The sequence below is a fragment of the Lepisma saccharinum genome, chromosome 7 (assembly GCF_977018435.1).
Source record: "Lepisma saccharinum chromosome 7, izLepSacc3.1, whole genome shotgun sequence".
NCBI lineage: Eukaryota > Metazoa > Arthropoda > Insecta > Zygentoma > Lepismatidae > Lepisma > Lepisma saccharinum.
In genome coordinates this window covers 92,936,545-92,952,549 of record NC_139235.1, presented here as the reverse complement: position 1 = coordinate 92,952,549, position 16,005 = coordinate 92,936,545, and the positions used below count along the sequence as shown (strand labels likewise).

General features: G+C 39.6%; 1 protein-coding gene across 1 annotated transcript in view; it reads right to left on the bottom strand.

Annotated features, from left to right (window-relative positions):
• Positions 1-1,468: 1,468 nt before the first annotated feature.
• The window catches only part of LOC145990024 (uncharacterized), a 65,833-nt gene continuing 51,296 nt past the window's right edge, over positions 1,469-16,005 (bottom strand). Inside the window, exons 15-16 of the mRNA XM_083125649.1 lie at positions 9,579-9,759; positions 1,469-1,841 (exon numbers count right to left, since the gene is read on the bottom strand). Of these exons, the coding sequence (XP_082981775.1) occupies positions 1,716-1,841; positions 9,579-9,759 (307 nt within the window). The 3' untranslated portion in view covers positions 1,469-1,715. The remainder of the gene's footprint in view (positions 1,842-9,578; positions 9,760-16,005) is intronic.

Sequence of the window (16,005 nt, the reverse complement as noted above, 5' to 3'; positions counted from 1 at the left end):
CAAGGGGATGATAATTGCAAGTAACACTGGTACATGTGAAAACTTCTCAATTTCCCTGGAAATATTCTGTGGACGTCCATTGCTGTAACATAATATTTTTGGTTTCTTTTTAAAATAATGACACCCATGTAGAGAATGTTGTGTGTAGAGTATTTGCTTACATAACAAAAAAATGAATGCTTTCAATATTCATATATGGATTTTCGAGCCATATTATAGTGATAAATGAAGCTACTGCTTCCACAAATTACACACATGATAAGTTCTATGGGGAAATACATAACTAAATTCTTGGTCATAACCACTGGCATACGCAGGATTTATTTTCGGAATTGCCAGACTTCTAAGGCTGATATTACATAGCTGTGTTCTAGGCGGGGGGATATACAGTGCATTCAGTTGGCCCATTTGCCTGTTTCGTTGTTGTGGCAGTCTTGTATGTACGTGTACTTGTAGCAGGAAGTGAGGTGGTGCGAGGAAGGGGCGAGAGGGGAGGTAGAGGAGATGGGATGGAGTGTAGCGTAACAGTGAAAGGCTGCATTGTTTGGTGAGTCACCATCAGTTTCCACCACGCTTTCCAAGTATTGTGTTGTTGGTGTTGTCGGTTACATAGTGCGACTACCATGCCCTTTAGTGCAAACGAACGTGCTCTCGTTGTCTCACAGCTGTGTGAGCGGACCGTAAGGATATGTTCTTCTCTTGGCTTAAGTGCCGCAACGATTTGTGAGGAGATCTTGTTATGGCACCTCGAATACCCTCCACAACTTCTTCTGTTAGCACAGACCTCTGCCGTTTAGGTTTCATGTTTATGAAGGGCCCTGTTTCACGGAATTTTTTTTACCAAATCCTGAATTGAGCTTTTCACAGGAGCGGCCTTCCCAAATTTGGCACGAGCATCTGCATATGAATTTGTTCTAAAGTAATGTTCCACAATGAAAGCACGTTGTTTAGCACTCAACAGCACGGTAATCACATTATCTAACCGACAACACCAACAACACAACACTCTGAAAGCGTGGAGGAAACTGAAGGTGACTCACCGAACAATACAGCCTTTCACTGTTACGCTACACTCCATCCATCCACCTCTCGCCCCTTCCTCGCACCCCCTCAGTCCCCACTACAAGTACAAGTATATACAAGACTGCCACAAAAATGAAACAGGCAAAGGGGCCAACTATTAAACATGTACCGCAGGGCCAGTTTTTCATTGAACGCGCTGTAGAATAAATCAATTTGTAATTACAATTTTAGTTTTTGCTTTAAAGGTTACTCAAAGACAATAAATAGTAACTGGGATTCATTTTAAGGGGCTTTGCATTTATCGCATATTTTCAGAGTTCTTTACATTTGAAAACTTTGATTTTCTCTGAATTTTGGGAGGGGCTGTAACTCATACGCCAGTGGTCATAACACTTACAATGCCTGTTCAAAAGACTAGAAGAGTATGAGAACATGTAAGCACCAGGCTTTTCAACAATTTAATAATAAAATATATATGTGTACACAGCAATTCACTTAACTCATGTGATGACCAGCATGTATGAAAAAAAAAAGCAGTTACAAAATTATTTATGAATTCCTGAAAAAATATCTCGCATACATACACAAAACAAGGAACATATTTTTCACTCTGAAATTTTAACACTTAATGGAAGATTCTGAACTCAGAGCAGTTTTACCAAACTTGTGTATTTCTTGTCCTTTTCGGTTGGTCAGGACGTATCCAGGCGAATCGTCCGAAGTTTTGACTGGTCAGCCAGCACACATGCCGCCTCATTTGATCCTCCGCAATACCGAGACGACGAGAACACTGTGAGTAGTTTCCCCTTCTGTTGTACCTATTGGAATTTACATAAATCTCTTACTAAATTCACCAAACCTCTCAGTCTTAGGAAAGTTCCTTTATAAAATAAACTGGGTTACAGTTACAGATAACTGGTTCAAAAAGTAACAGTTACTCATTTTACAAAGTAACTCATTTAGTTACCAGTAACTGTAAGTTACTTTCAAAGTAACTTGCTGCTGCAAATTTTCTTAAAAGCAAATTACAGGTAATCAATGATCATTAATTGTACGAGGGGCATTCAATATTGATTTACACTTTATTTTTTTTTACACTCACACATAATAGTTACACCTCGATAGATATGTCCACCTTCTCAATGCAGTCTCCCTTCAGCAATATACACTTGCTCCAGGGTGTGGCAACTTCTCCAGGAACCCTATTCTTGGAGTGTCTCACACTCATGCCCGGACAACACCGTAGCCATGCATTTGCCTGCTGAGGGTGCTTTCTGGTCTTCAGCGGGGGGCTCCCTTTTTGCTTTCACTGCATGGATTTGGATTTGATCATGGTAATGAAGCCAAGTCTTGTCGCCGGTCACAAATTTAGACATGAAGCCTTCTGGATCCTGTTTGTGGATTTGCAGGAGATCGCGACTCATGTTCTCACGCTGTTGTCTCTCTCTACTGCATTCAGTGCTTTGGTAACTCACCTGGCAGACACCTTCCCCAGTTTAAGGTGTTCGTGCACAATGTGATGCAGGGTGGCTCTGGCGAGTCCCGTGGCCACCTCCATATCTGAGAATGCAATGCACCTGATCTCCTGAATAAGCTGCTCCACTCGTGAGATGGTTACTTGTGCAGTCATTGCCTCTTTCCTTCCGGAACTGGTTCCCTTCTCCGTTGTTGTGCAGCCTTGTTTCCAACCATTCATCCAGTTGTACATTGTTTTTCGTGACGGTGCATGCTCTCCACACACTGTTCAAAATCGCCTGTAAATCTCTGCTGTGATTACACCTTCCTTCCACAGAAACCACATCTTCTAGTGCTGTCCCAGCTGATCGCTCTCAATGTTGCCCGTGGATGTACCGACAGCTGTTGACGAAATGCACTGTGGTTCACAGGTATTACATGCCTCTGTCCTGTGCTGACACCTGGCGGTAGACTTATGTACTATCTATCAGTGACCGTTATGACAAGCCAAATGGCAGGCCGTGGATAGTGGGAATTCCGAAAGTGTAAATCAATATGGAATGGCCCTTGTAATAAAATATGAAAATTCAAACTGCTTCATTGACCTCCTTAATAATTGAATGTTACCAGATGCCACAATATTGCATAAAATTGTAAGACATTTATAGAGATATTGTACTGGTAATTTTATTGATAAACTGGTACACCTATATGCATATATTGGTTAGTGTTGGTCCATCATTACGTTTTATTGAACTGCCTTTCCACTTTCACCTGTATGTCCAGGACATGGTAAATTAGTTTATCCACAGAATTGCAGGTAATTTTTAGCAATTTGATAGTCTTCAAATTAACTTATAACTTGCTTCAATAATTCAGTAATTTTGTAATAGTTTTGATAACTGTAAAATGTATGTTCACTACTCTTTAAAGCACAGAGATAACAGAGCTTCTTTTTCTTTGACAAAAGCCAATGGAATCATACATTTGATAAAGAGGGTGAAAATGATGCGACATCTCAGTTGATGTGATTAATAAGACACTAAGACACAGACACTGGGCCTAATCAATGACATTTTGGTAAAGTTGTCACCTTGTAATTAAGGGCTCCCAGGTTCAATACCTGCTGGAGGCACATTGCACAGTGGTTCGGATCCCACTTTAAACTGTAGGTCCAGTCCCAATTAGCCTATCTGTGCACAAAGTGAACATAAAACAACAATTCAATTCATGGTTAATAAGGCACTGACAATTACAAGTAGTTTTTTCTATTTTCTCAAATATACTTGCAATAAAATTAGAAAATTGTTACCGCAACAGCAAATAGTACTTTGTTATGAAACAAACAAAATACACTAATTCAAAGAGTTTGTTATGTTGGTAGCTTGTTGTGTAAACAATTAAATAATCAAAACTTTCTTGGATGTTCGCACAGAGGTATTTTTTAAAAACAAAAACATGAAAAAAGTATTTTTGTATCGGGTCGGTACATGATTTCGCACCCTGGTGTATTGAATTCTGAGCACATTTGGTCTATTTTGGAGACGAAACAAGATGGAGTGTCAAGTGGAAAAAGTTGAATATTTCCGGCACATTCTGCTCTTCCAGTTTAAACGAGTATCAAGTGCAGCAGTAGGAAGTATTGCCTTATGAAGCTGCTCTTGAAACTTGATTAACTGATTTCTTCAACTAAAAAACAATTTGTGCTGTGTACGGGGTTAATGCCATATACTGAAAACACAGCAGTTCTACAGGCGAGGCATTGAACTCCTTCCCAACGTTGGCAGATGGTCATTCACAATGGAGGCGACCACATTACTGACTGAGTTAGTGTTTTTGTTACTGTGTATTGTTAGACTACAATAACAATGTTTCATCTTACCACCTGTGTACTAGTGTTCATTATTGTTTTCCTGTTAACGTATGTTATAAAACGCTACAAACTTATGCACCGACCCACTGGCTACTGTTCACTTCCATCGTCCATTGTTTCAATTCCTTCAAGGAATCCCAAGAAATAAATATTGAAAAAAAAAATAATAAAAATAGAAGATAGGATCATACAAGTTGGATTACGATGGGATGGGGTCTTGTCAGTCTCAGCCTGTCTTCTTATATTTTATCCTTTTTCTTTTAACATTTCTCAATGTTTTAATTCCTGGAATAATCTAAGGAAGGATCTGAAATCTGGGACTGAAGAAGTGAAGATTAGCCACTTGCAAGTACGAGGGTTGTTTCAAAAAAGTGATTACATTCTCATAACTGCCTACTTATATAATCATGGAGGACGAGGCTACCATATTCCTTCATAGTAGTTTCCAGTCGAGTATAGCACATGTTGCAAAATTTCAGGCAATTTCCTCGCACTGTCAGTGGAGGTTTTTTCCGTACGTCACTGAGGAACTGCCCTACGGCTTCCTGTACTATGCCATCGACGTTCCTGAAGTGAAGTCTTCGTAAAGGATCTTGTAGCTTCTGAAGCAAGTTATAGTCCAGAGTATAGGGAGATGCTTTAGTGATCTGACTTATCTCCAATGCCACTGATCAAGCACTTGCCCCACTGAACTTGGAAAATGGCACCTTGAGTTGTGGTGCAGCTCAATCGGAGGTCTTGCCCAAAATGTTGGTAGTTTCCAACAAATAGTTTGGCTACAAGAAGCATCACTTTAACGTTGCTGGGTGCTTGTTGGAACATTTGCTGTCTTGGCGAACCAGTATGGCAAAGCACTTAACCACTATTGGATATTGAAGTGCCTCATTACAAGCTTACAGGAGTTCTTTCATGTGCAACTTGAATTTTGATGAACACAATCTGTGCTTTTCGTGAGAATATTGTTTTAGAGCACACAACTTTAAATAGCTAGTCAGTACAGTGCTGCCACCACACATAAATCTGTGGAACTACAACATGTTTATTAAAAAATGAATCCACAGAATTACTGTACATGTTATGGAATATTCAGTAAGTTGTTAGTAAGAATGAGAAATTGTCATTCCGATTTTAGATTTTGAAAAAAATGATCGTAAGTTTACATTGGCTACAGCATTTGGTATCAGTCTTCATTAAAATTTGATATCAGTTCATGATTACAGACCAGTGTTTTCATAAGTCCGTTGAATCCTAACATGAGAGTGACAGCAGCAAATAAAAGGTGGATGGAACCAAAGCACATTATTGAAGAAGTTTGAGCAAGTTTTGTTTACACCATAAATTTGGAAGAAACATAGGTGAGGAGAGAGGGAGGCAAAGATGAAGCAGACTAAAGAGACCAATGTTGTTATCACGAAAATTGCACAAGTGATGGAAACTAAGTATGTTGTGAAGTTGCAACAATTTAATTTTAATGTGCTTCATCTGTTTAAGTGCATAGGACAAAGTTCCGCACAAAGTGCACACTTCTCATGCAAGTATTGGACAAGAAGAAGACATAGAGTTCTACATTCTGTATTTCTCCTTATGTAAGTCATTACTAATACAGCTTATTAAAAATATAGGATGTTTGGGAAAAGTTACATAACTCATAAACTGTGATTTTCTGTTGCATTCATTCATCACACTGACTCAATTAAATAAAATATTATAATTTTATATTGGTCACGATGTTTACATGTGATGATACAACATGTAGCTTATCGTGTCTGTAATGTTTGCTATTCAAAGAATAAACATAAAAAAACTGTCTGCTTTAAAATAGCATTTCTTGACTTAAAGACCACAGAAATATGGTAGACGGTCAAAAAATAAGTGCCCTTGCCCATAGCATATTGTCGGAAAGAGATTTTGATGCATATGGCTGCGAACACTGCTCATACTTCCCTTGAAAAGATGGGATAATGTTTATGCTCTTAGGGTTCAGATGCTATCAATGTTCAAAATGTTATGTCGGTTGGAAGTGCAGTTCAAACTGGAAGTGCGTGCAGTGACTAGTTTTCTGTGGGCAACATGTAACCCTACCAAGATTAATTGCCAATTGCATGAAGTATCAGTGATAAAGCAATTTCGTCTCAGGCGATTGCACAATGGCGTGCATTGTTCGAGAATAGGCATACAGATATTGAGGACGACTACCAGCAAGACAGCTATCAACTGCAATGACGAGGGACAATGTTGAATATGTTAATGAACTGATTCATAGTCCAGATCTCACACCCAGCGATGTTCATGTCGAAAGTTGAACGGGAATTCTTCGAACAAGGTGTAGAGAAACTCATTTCATCCTATGACCAATGTTCAAAGAGACTTTAGGATTGTGTAGAAAAGTACGAGGGTGAATCAAATATGAACGAGCCTTGTGCGGAAAAAAAATATTTATTGAAGGAAACAGACACATTGCCACATTTTATTTTTCTACATAGTCTCCGCCCTTAGTGATACGTTTTCCCCAACGTTGTGGTAGGTTCTTGATGCCGTTCTCGTAGAATGAAGCTGGGTGGGTAGCCAACCAGTTGCACACAAAGGTTTCCACCTGATCGTTGGTCACAAATCGCTCGCCCCCAAGTGCTTCTTTGAGGGGTCCGAACAGGTGAAAATCACATGGTGAAAGGTCTGGGCTGTACGGTGGATGTGGAAGCGGTTCCCAGTGCATTTCCACCAGTTTCTGCCATGTAACACCTGCTGTATGGGGTCTGACGTTGTCGTGGAGGAACAAGACCTGGCAGATGGGACAGCCTCGTCGTTTGCGTCGATTCTGCACCTTAACTTGATCCAGGAGGCCGCAGTAGTAGGGTGCGTTGATGGTCCGACATTTGTGTAAGAAATCTACCAGTAGGATCCCCCTCCAGTCCCAAAACACCGTGGCCAACACCTTCCCCGCAGACAACCGAACTTTGGCCTTCACGGGGTTTCCTTCACCTTTCCTCCTCCACTTCATGCTGGCATGCTTGGATGATGGGGTGTAATGATGCACCCATGTCTCGTCACAGGTAATGATGCGATGCAAAAACGCTTCCCCTTCCACGTCAAAACGAGTGTGAAGCTGGCGAGCAATGCGAACTCGGTCTTCTTTTTGCGCAACATTCAGCAGCTTGGGAACCCACCGAGCTGTGATTTTGCGGAAGCCCAAGTGCTTTGTGATGATTGATTGGACACTTCCATAGCTCACACCAAGTTCTGCCGCAATTTGCTTCACAGTGACAGCGATCCTGTTCAACAAGCTCACGAACACGAGACATGTTGTCATTCGTCACACTGGTGCGAGGACGACGAGGGTGCACTTGATTTGCAACACGATCACGGCCTTGCTGGAATTCCTTACACCACACCTTCACTCTTGCTCACGAGAGGGTACCATTCCCAAACTGGGCCTGCAGTCTCCAGTAAATTTCGGCCGGTTTGACGGTTTCCTGGGTGAGGAACTTGATGATTATGCATTGCGCAACAGACACTGGCACACTCTGCTCACTCATCATGAGAGATACTAAACGAAGCATGCGACACGCCGGCTGTTCTGGTTCCTGACTCACGGCAGCCCCACTTACCGGCCGCACATGCCCAATCACACCCTGCTACCCATTCTGACGCTTAGCCAATCAAGGCTCGTTCATATTTGATTCACCCTCATAGTTTTGGTAGTCTACTTTTACAAGAACTGTCCTCCATATTCCATAGGCTATTTCTTTTATGCAAATGCAACTAACTTTTGGACTGACCCACGCATCAACCTTTCTTCTTTCCATTTGTGTGATTTGTTCACATATATTCAGCAAAATGTTCCCGGTGTACTTAAAAAAGTAAATAATAATACTAATAACAATAACCTATGGCACAACCAGTCCATGAGGGTCAATGCCTACTTAAATTTTACAATAATAACTATTATAAGTTATTAAAAATAAACCAATTTTAGTCAAAATTCATTGTTATTTTTATTATTATGTTAATGGGGAGATTTTGCTACTCAATCCACCATATAAGTAAATGTCCATTATGTTCTTACATTTTGTAGTTAGTGTACAAATTCATAGTTACTGTACTTTGTTATTAACTATTACACATTCCGTTCGAAACAGGCTTTAAAAGTTTATATTGTGCGGCCTCTCACAATATAGAGAAAACTATACATTTTGGAAGTTGTGGATCCATTTATTCTTTGGATTAAATGGTAGAATGTAACACTATAACCTGGTTCCTCTATTATGCACTAAACTGCTAAGGAAGTAAAATTTATTACCACTATATACTATTTAAATTAGATATTTGTAGAATTTCGTAGGGAGGGGGCTGAAGCCCCCTTAGCCCTCACCCTGGTTATGTGCTGACCTCCATGGTGGAGTTGATAGCACAATGTGTTAGACACCTGAATTCCCGGCCCCAGCATGGGCATGGATATTCTCCGTTGAGTGTCCCTTCATTAGTTTCATCATATCATCACTCATCTGCCACTGACAAAAGTGACACAATGTGAAGTAAAATAAATCAATTAAGCAAAATCTTAAAATCCCCTCTCCACATAAAAATTCAACTTTTTTTCCTGATTCATTATCTAAAGGTGGCAATAACGTTATACTTTATCAAAGAGTGGTTTTCTTTAATGATTTCCTGCGAATTTCAAGTAGCCAGCTCAAATGGCACCCATTCTAGATGCAATTTTTGAGGAGTTGACTAAACTCAGTTTTGAATAGTGAGTATTTCTTTTCGATTAACTACACGATTCTTGCAAGACTGTAGGAACAGAATGATGTTACACACTATTGGTCCATCGTGAGGTCAAATTCCATTTTCTTGTACTTCAACTGCACTTCTTTTCATTGTGGGGAGGGGGGGGGGGGGGACAGCCTCAACTCTGTGATAAATAGTTGTCCTTCTCGAACTTTCATGCACTTGTCTGAACACTTGTGAAGTGTGCCATTGAAGAACTCTAGACTTGAGTGATTTATAGCATTACAAGGTTTGGTCCACTAAATGCCTCCTCCTGCTTTTTCGTGGAAACTTTTCTATTTAATGTCAGATTGGTACATCAAGTTAAAACTTCATCCCTACACCTCACATTTCTACCATGCACTTAATCTTGAATCTCCAGACATAACTTTCTTTTTTAACAAAAAGGTTAAAACAGTGTAGCCAACTATAACAATGATGGAAAACAGTGTTGTCAACTTACCTGGAAGCCTGTTTGTTGAACCTCATGAGCCCTGATTACATGAGACAAACCGTTGAGATTAAGGAATCGTTCTAGAGCCTCGCCATTGAACACATGGGCAGTGCCTCTCTTCATATTGGGTGCGAAACCCTCACTAGTCGCAAGCTCTTGTGCAATATGCTCACTAACATGTGCCTGGGTGCTTAAGAAAAGGAACAGTATGTAGAGTGACTAGACTGAACTTTCACCATCAATAATATGTAGTATAATGTTCAATGCAACTTACATATTCAATGCTGTAATAACAAGCATTGAACATTACAGAATACTCAATATGTTGTAAGATCGCTCCCGTCATTGTTTTGTTCCAAAAGCAACTCTTCACAATCTCTCTCTCAGTAAAGAAAAATCATTCAGTATAAAATCACTACGGGGGAGTTAAATCTTAGCTCCATCAATTACCATTTCAAAGGTGGCTTACCCACACTTGTGAAAAAAAAACCTCATAGTGCAATTCTCATTATTTAATTTCTTCCTGTATTCTTCTACAATGAATGAAGCCTCACATTTAAATCTTCCGTTCAAGGTGGACTGATTTAAATCAGGTTAATTTGAATTGTGAATCACTTTAAATAAATAATTTATAGAATAATGTACATAAGGATTTTGTACACATCAGCATCACTTTTCTTGAAAGTACACTCATGCTCATAAATTAAGGATAATAGAGGTTTTGGTGCCCCACGATACAGCACTGAAACAAACTAGTTGTGGTAGCACAGGCACATGTTGAACACACAAGAAAGACATCCACATACCCTGTGTAACCATGTTTATTGCAGAAAACGTGAGAAAAACTAAAGAGTGCACATACGATACAAGGGAGATTGTAAAATATTGTTCCACAGTTCTTTGAGCATGTGCACAGGTTTCAGTATGGAATATGATGCCCACGCACATTGACACATGTAGTACAATGGCTTGGCATAGTCTGGAGGAGGTTGTCGAGCAACTGTTGGGGTATCTCACCACTAACTAACTCTCTAGCCTTCTTAAACCCGAAGGTTCATGGCTGCAGCAACACAGGCCTTCCATCTGTCCCTATCTTGAGCAAGATCTATATTCTCTTTTCCATCCCTACCGATTTCCCTTAGGTCCATCTCGACGTTGTCCGTCCATCTTCATCTTGGCCTTCCTACTGGTCTCTTACCATCAGCTTTCCCAACAAGAATCCTGTAAACTCCTCTTTCCTCTCCCATTCGTGCCACATGGCCTGCCCACCTAAGTCTTCTTGATTTAATTATTCTAATAATGTCTGGACATGAATACAAATTATGTAGTTCTAAATTATGTAACCTTCTCCACTCACCTGTCTCCCCATCCCTTTTAGGTCCAAATATTTTCCTAAGGATCCTATTTTCAAATACTCTCAATTTATGTTCCTCTTTCAATGTTGGGGTATGGACTCCCATTCTTGTACCAGTGCCTGTCGGGGCTCCTGAAGAGTCCGAGGAGGTGGAAGACATGCGGCGACACGTCGGCCTAGAGCATCCCAAACATGTTCGATTGGGTTGAGGTCAGGGAATCAGGCAGGCCACTCCATCCGTATGATGTCTTCTGTTTGAAGGTACTCCTCCACAATAGCAGCTCAGTGTGGCCTGACATTGTCATCCATCAGGAGGAACGTAGGACCGACTGCACCTCTGAAAAGACTAACGTAGTCTTGCAGAATAACACCTGACCTGTTACAGTACCTCTGTCGAAGATATGCAAGGATGATGCCACCCCACACCATGACACCACCACCTCCATACTGGTCCCTTTTGACGATGGTACCGGGTCGGTTTCTGGATCCTGGTTCATGCCAGATGGTTACACGATGAGAATCATTGTTGAGACTATACCTGGACCCGTCAGTGAAGAGTACCTGAGACCATTCTTCCATTGTCCATGCCCTGTGTTCTCTACACCAGTTGTTACGGGCTACTCTGTGACCATGTGACAGTGGAATGCAAATTGCAGACCTCCGGGCGAATAAACCGTGCCTGTTGAGTCGTCTGTACACAGTGTGTCTGGAAACAACTGTTCCAGTGGCAGCTGCAAGGTCTCGAGCAAGGCCCCGGCAGTACTCCGTCAGTGTCTCCGGGCACTTACGGTAAGATACCTGTCTTCTCGTGGTGTTGTACACTGTGGACGTCCACTGCTGTAGCACCGAGGCACGTTTCCAGTCTGTTGTAATCATTGCCATAATCGTGGGATGACACTTTGTGGCACATGGAGCACCTGTGACACGACCTGCTGTCTTTGGCCTGCCTCTAGCCACCCAAGTATTCTTCCCCTCATTACATCATCAGTATGTGTTCGTTGAGCCATTTCACACACACGCTCACCATTTGCACAACCGAACACAACTGCACACTTCCTATAGGCACTGTACTCTGATCAGCAGTTTCGCTCCTGTGAGTCATTTGTCTGCTTACACACTGGATCAAGGTCATAGTCAACACAGGTTCTTTGGTACAGTACCCGGACATCATTTCAAGCTGCAACGTGCACATCAAATATTTATTTGTATAAGATTCAGCATTATCCTTAATTTATGAGCATGAGTGTACATTAATCTCGTAATCATTTAATGGTGCTTATTAGGCTCTAAGAGAAAGGGAACAAAATATATGTACTGATTGTGTGAGGCTCAAACAAAAGGAAATGTAAACTGTATACACACTTCCATTTCTCAATTTAAAATTCAATAATTTTAATGGGTAAAAAAGCAAACAATTTGTGCAGAAAAATATACAAAATACTAATCATGATAAACTGTAAGTAGTGTCATTATCATTAAACTGTAAATAAACATCGCAGCAGATATTTAACAAACAATCATTTAAAAAATGCCAAAATCCAGCTACAAAGACTATAAAAATATTTTAAGTTATAATTAAAGAGTACATCCAGAATTTTATATTTTCACTGAAAGAAAAGTTACTGAAATTATAATAGTTTTATTAACACACACAACAAACATTTCCATAGTACGTTCATATATACACTATCAGCTACAGAAATATGTATATTTATATGTCTTTCTTTTATTTGCTTTAATCAAACTGTTCAAATATTTTACAGGGCTGTTGACTAGAAAAACCTTTCTATGAAAAACATATATCTGTATGTATGGTGCCCAAAACCATACAAACAATTTTAAGAGTAGTTTTAAAAAAAAATTAAAAAATGATTTAAATAAAAGAATAGCATCAAGAATGATATTTTTAATAAATATCATGATTTTTATTAACCCTGCTTCCGTTACTCTTTTTAAAACCTTTGTACTATTAATCATATGATTCTCCTCGATGATATGGGCTGACAAATCTGTTCTTGGGTCTTAATCATGTTCGTGCCATCTCATTGCCATTTTTCTTTATGTTTGCCCTACATATTTTTTTCAACATGAACAAATTATATTATACGAGGTGTGATTGAAAAGTTCTTAGACAGGAGCCGCCTGTTAATTCGTTAGGTTTTGTGGGGGTTGTTTTGATAGATTTGCTTTATTTTACTTTGCTTTTTGTGCCACTTTTGGCTAATTTGCGAAGATGTGGATGAGTGATATGATGAAATTGATGAATGGACACTCAGAAACACCCATGCCCAGGCCGGGATTCGAACCCAGGGCCCCAGCATCGTAGCGTGATGTGCTAACCACTCCGTCACGGGGGGCCAGCTTTGTGGGGGTTGTGTGTGAAGAAAAGAAAGCTTATATTTTTTTTCCTTGAAGGATCATGGCTCTATTTTTGTTTCGTTGCCAGCTGCAGCCCGTTGAGTGCAGACATGTGTAGTGTTGTCGGTAGATTATTGAGTATGCAAAACAATGGATGAAAAAAAACAAAGGAACAATGCGTGTGCGTAAAATTTTGCTTTAAAGCCAGAAAATCAGCTCTGGAGACCTATGAACGGTTAAAAATAGCTTTTGGAGATACGAGTGTACACAGGGCAAGTGTTTTTAACTGGTATAGTAAATTTAAAGATTTTGAAGGGATGCAGGCAAATACGGTGACAAGGACGACTTTCAGGAATGCTTCCAAAAGTGGAAACACTGTTGGAGTCTGTGTGTTCAATCAGTAGGGGACTACTTTGAAGGGGATTCATCACAATAACCTGCAAGTACTGTCATTTGAAAACTACAAGCAGTCTAACAACTTTTCAATCACACCTCGTATATTCCTGTGTACTCCACATCTGACACTGATTTTCTACTTTTATATTCATTAAATGTGCATTCCAAACTTCCCAGTGAGAAGTACATCCTACATTTCATCAGAGATGTTCACAGTATTCCTTTTATAAAGGGGCATGCATCACTTCCCTAACAAAACAGTTACCTTGTTCCTGTACCATGTTACTTGTAACTTTAAGTCAATTACAATAATGCTACTGTGGCTGCATTGAAATTATATACTGCTGGACAAAAAAAACCGGACACCTTAATATTTGACATCTGAATTGCAATTACTTATGAATTACGCTCTCAGTTAAGTATTGAACAATTGAACATTCATCATTGAACATTTTCCATAGTTTTTCCGTCTATTATTTATCTATTTATTTACTTGTATTTACTTATTTGGAACACCTAGTAGGCTTAAAATCAATTTCATGGAATTTTGTTTTAATTTATTGATTTTCAATTCCTGTTGGTATTATTTTGTTTAATGTCTAGAGAGCCATGTATTTTGGTTCATAGTAACCATAGTAACAGATATTATTGACATTGTCATTGCTGGTATTTTTCTTGCAAATGTATTGTAAGTTTACTAGCTTGAAAATGAGACGTGAAGAGGTAGTAAAAGCAGTAGCTCTTCGCGATGATGGTCGTAGTGTACACTATATTGCTAGGGTGCTAAATATAGCACGAAGTACTATCCATGAAGGTCTCAGACGGTATGATGCAACTGGTTCCTATGGTAGAAGACCGGTTTCTTGTCGGAAACGATGCACAACAGCACGGGAAGATCGTTTAATGTATATCATAGTCTTAAGAGACCGTCGTACGACTTCAAATATTGTGGCACAGCATTTGAGAAATGTTCATAGAGCTGTGGTTTCTTCACGAACAGTTCATAGAAGACTGAATGAAAGTGGTTTATCATCTCGGAGGCCAGCTGCAGGTCCCAGGTTGTTAGCATGTCACCGGAAGCAAAGACTGGAATTTGCTACAAAACAGTTACATTGGAATGTGGAGCAGTGGGAAAAGGTTTTATTCTCCGATGAGTCAAAATTCAACCTACGTTCATCAGACGAGAGTGAACATGTGTATAGAAGACCTAATGAGCATTATGCGCAATGTTGTTTCGTTGAAATAACACCCTTTGGAGGCGGTGGTGTCATGTGGTCTGGGGAGGTATCTCTGTACAAGGACGTACAGAGTTGGTTTGTAGAGAATGGGGCACTGGCAGCTTGTAGGTATATTACAGAATGTGTGGCAGATCATGTAGTACCATATGCACCATCCATAGGCCTGGACTTTGTTTTTATGCATGACAATGCGCATCCTCACATTGTGAATATTGTCACAGAGTACTTGGACGAAGTTGCGATTACGCGATTAGAATAGCCACCACAAAGTCCGAACCTAAATCCGATAGAGCACATCTGGGATGAACTGAAATGACATATCAGAAACCGCGCAATAGTTCCAGAAACAATTGAAGAGCTAAAATGTGCTATTCAAGAAGAATGGGAGCAATTGGACCTTGAAGTGATTGTTAACCTTATTCGAAGTATGCCACGGTGGTTACAAGCTGTAATTGATGGCAGGGGAGGTAACACCCGCTACTAGACAGCTTATATACCCCAACAGTACCAGTTAACAATATGAAAAAAAATATTGGTAAGATTTCCTTTTTTCTTTGGTAGTTTTCTGCAACTTTCGTTTTTGTTCTAATTTATCTTATCAACAATACATTTTAATTTGCCTTCTGTTGAATATATTCAGGTTTTCTTATTTCCAATAATTTCTGCAACCTTTAGTTAACCTTCGAATCAGAATTTATGCATTATCACAAAAAATGCAAGTGTCCGTTTTTTTTTTGTCCAGCAGTATATATATGAAATATATCATTTTACATTGACACTAATTTCCCAAAGGCAGGTGTACTCCTCTTTTCCTTTCAGATGCGTACATAGCTAATATTGTCTGGTAATGAATTCCCAGCTCTTGGAGCAAATTTTGAAAACTATAACTGTATAGTGTAGTGGAGTGGTGGGAAATGTATAGTTCATCACTGCAATGCTTTTTATCCATAAATTGTTTTTCAATTCCTTCAAATACAAGTGTAGGCATACACAATAATGTAATAAATGGCAGGTGTATGACCACGTCTAGAATTTTTCATTTTTTAAAAAAAGGCTGTGTATTTACAAATTTATTTTTTTCAAATCAGGA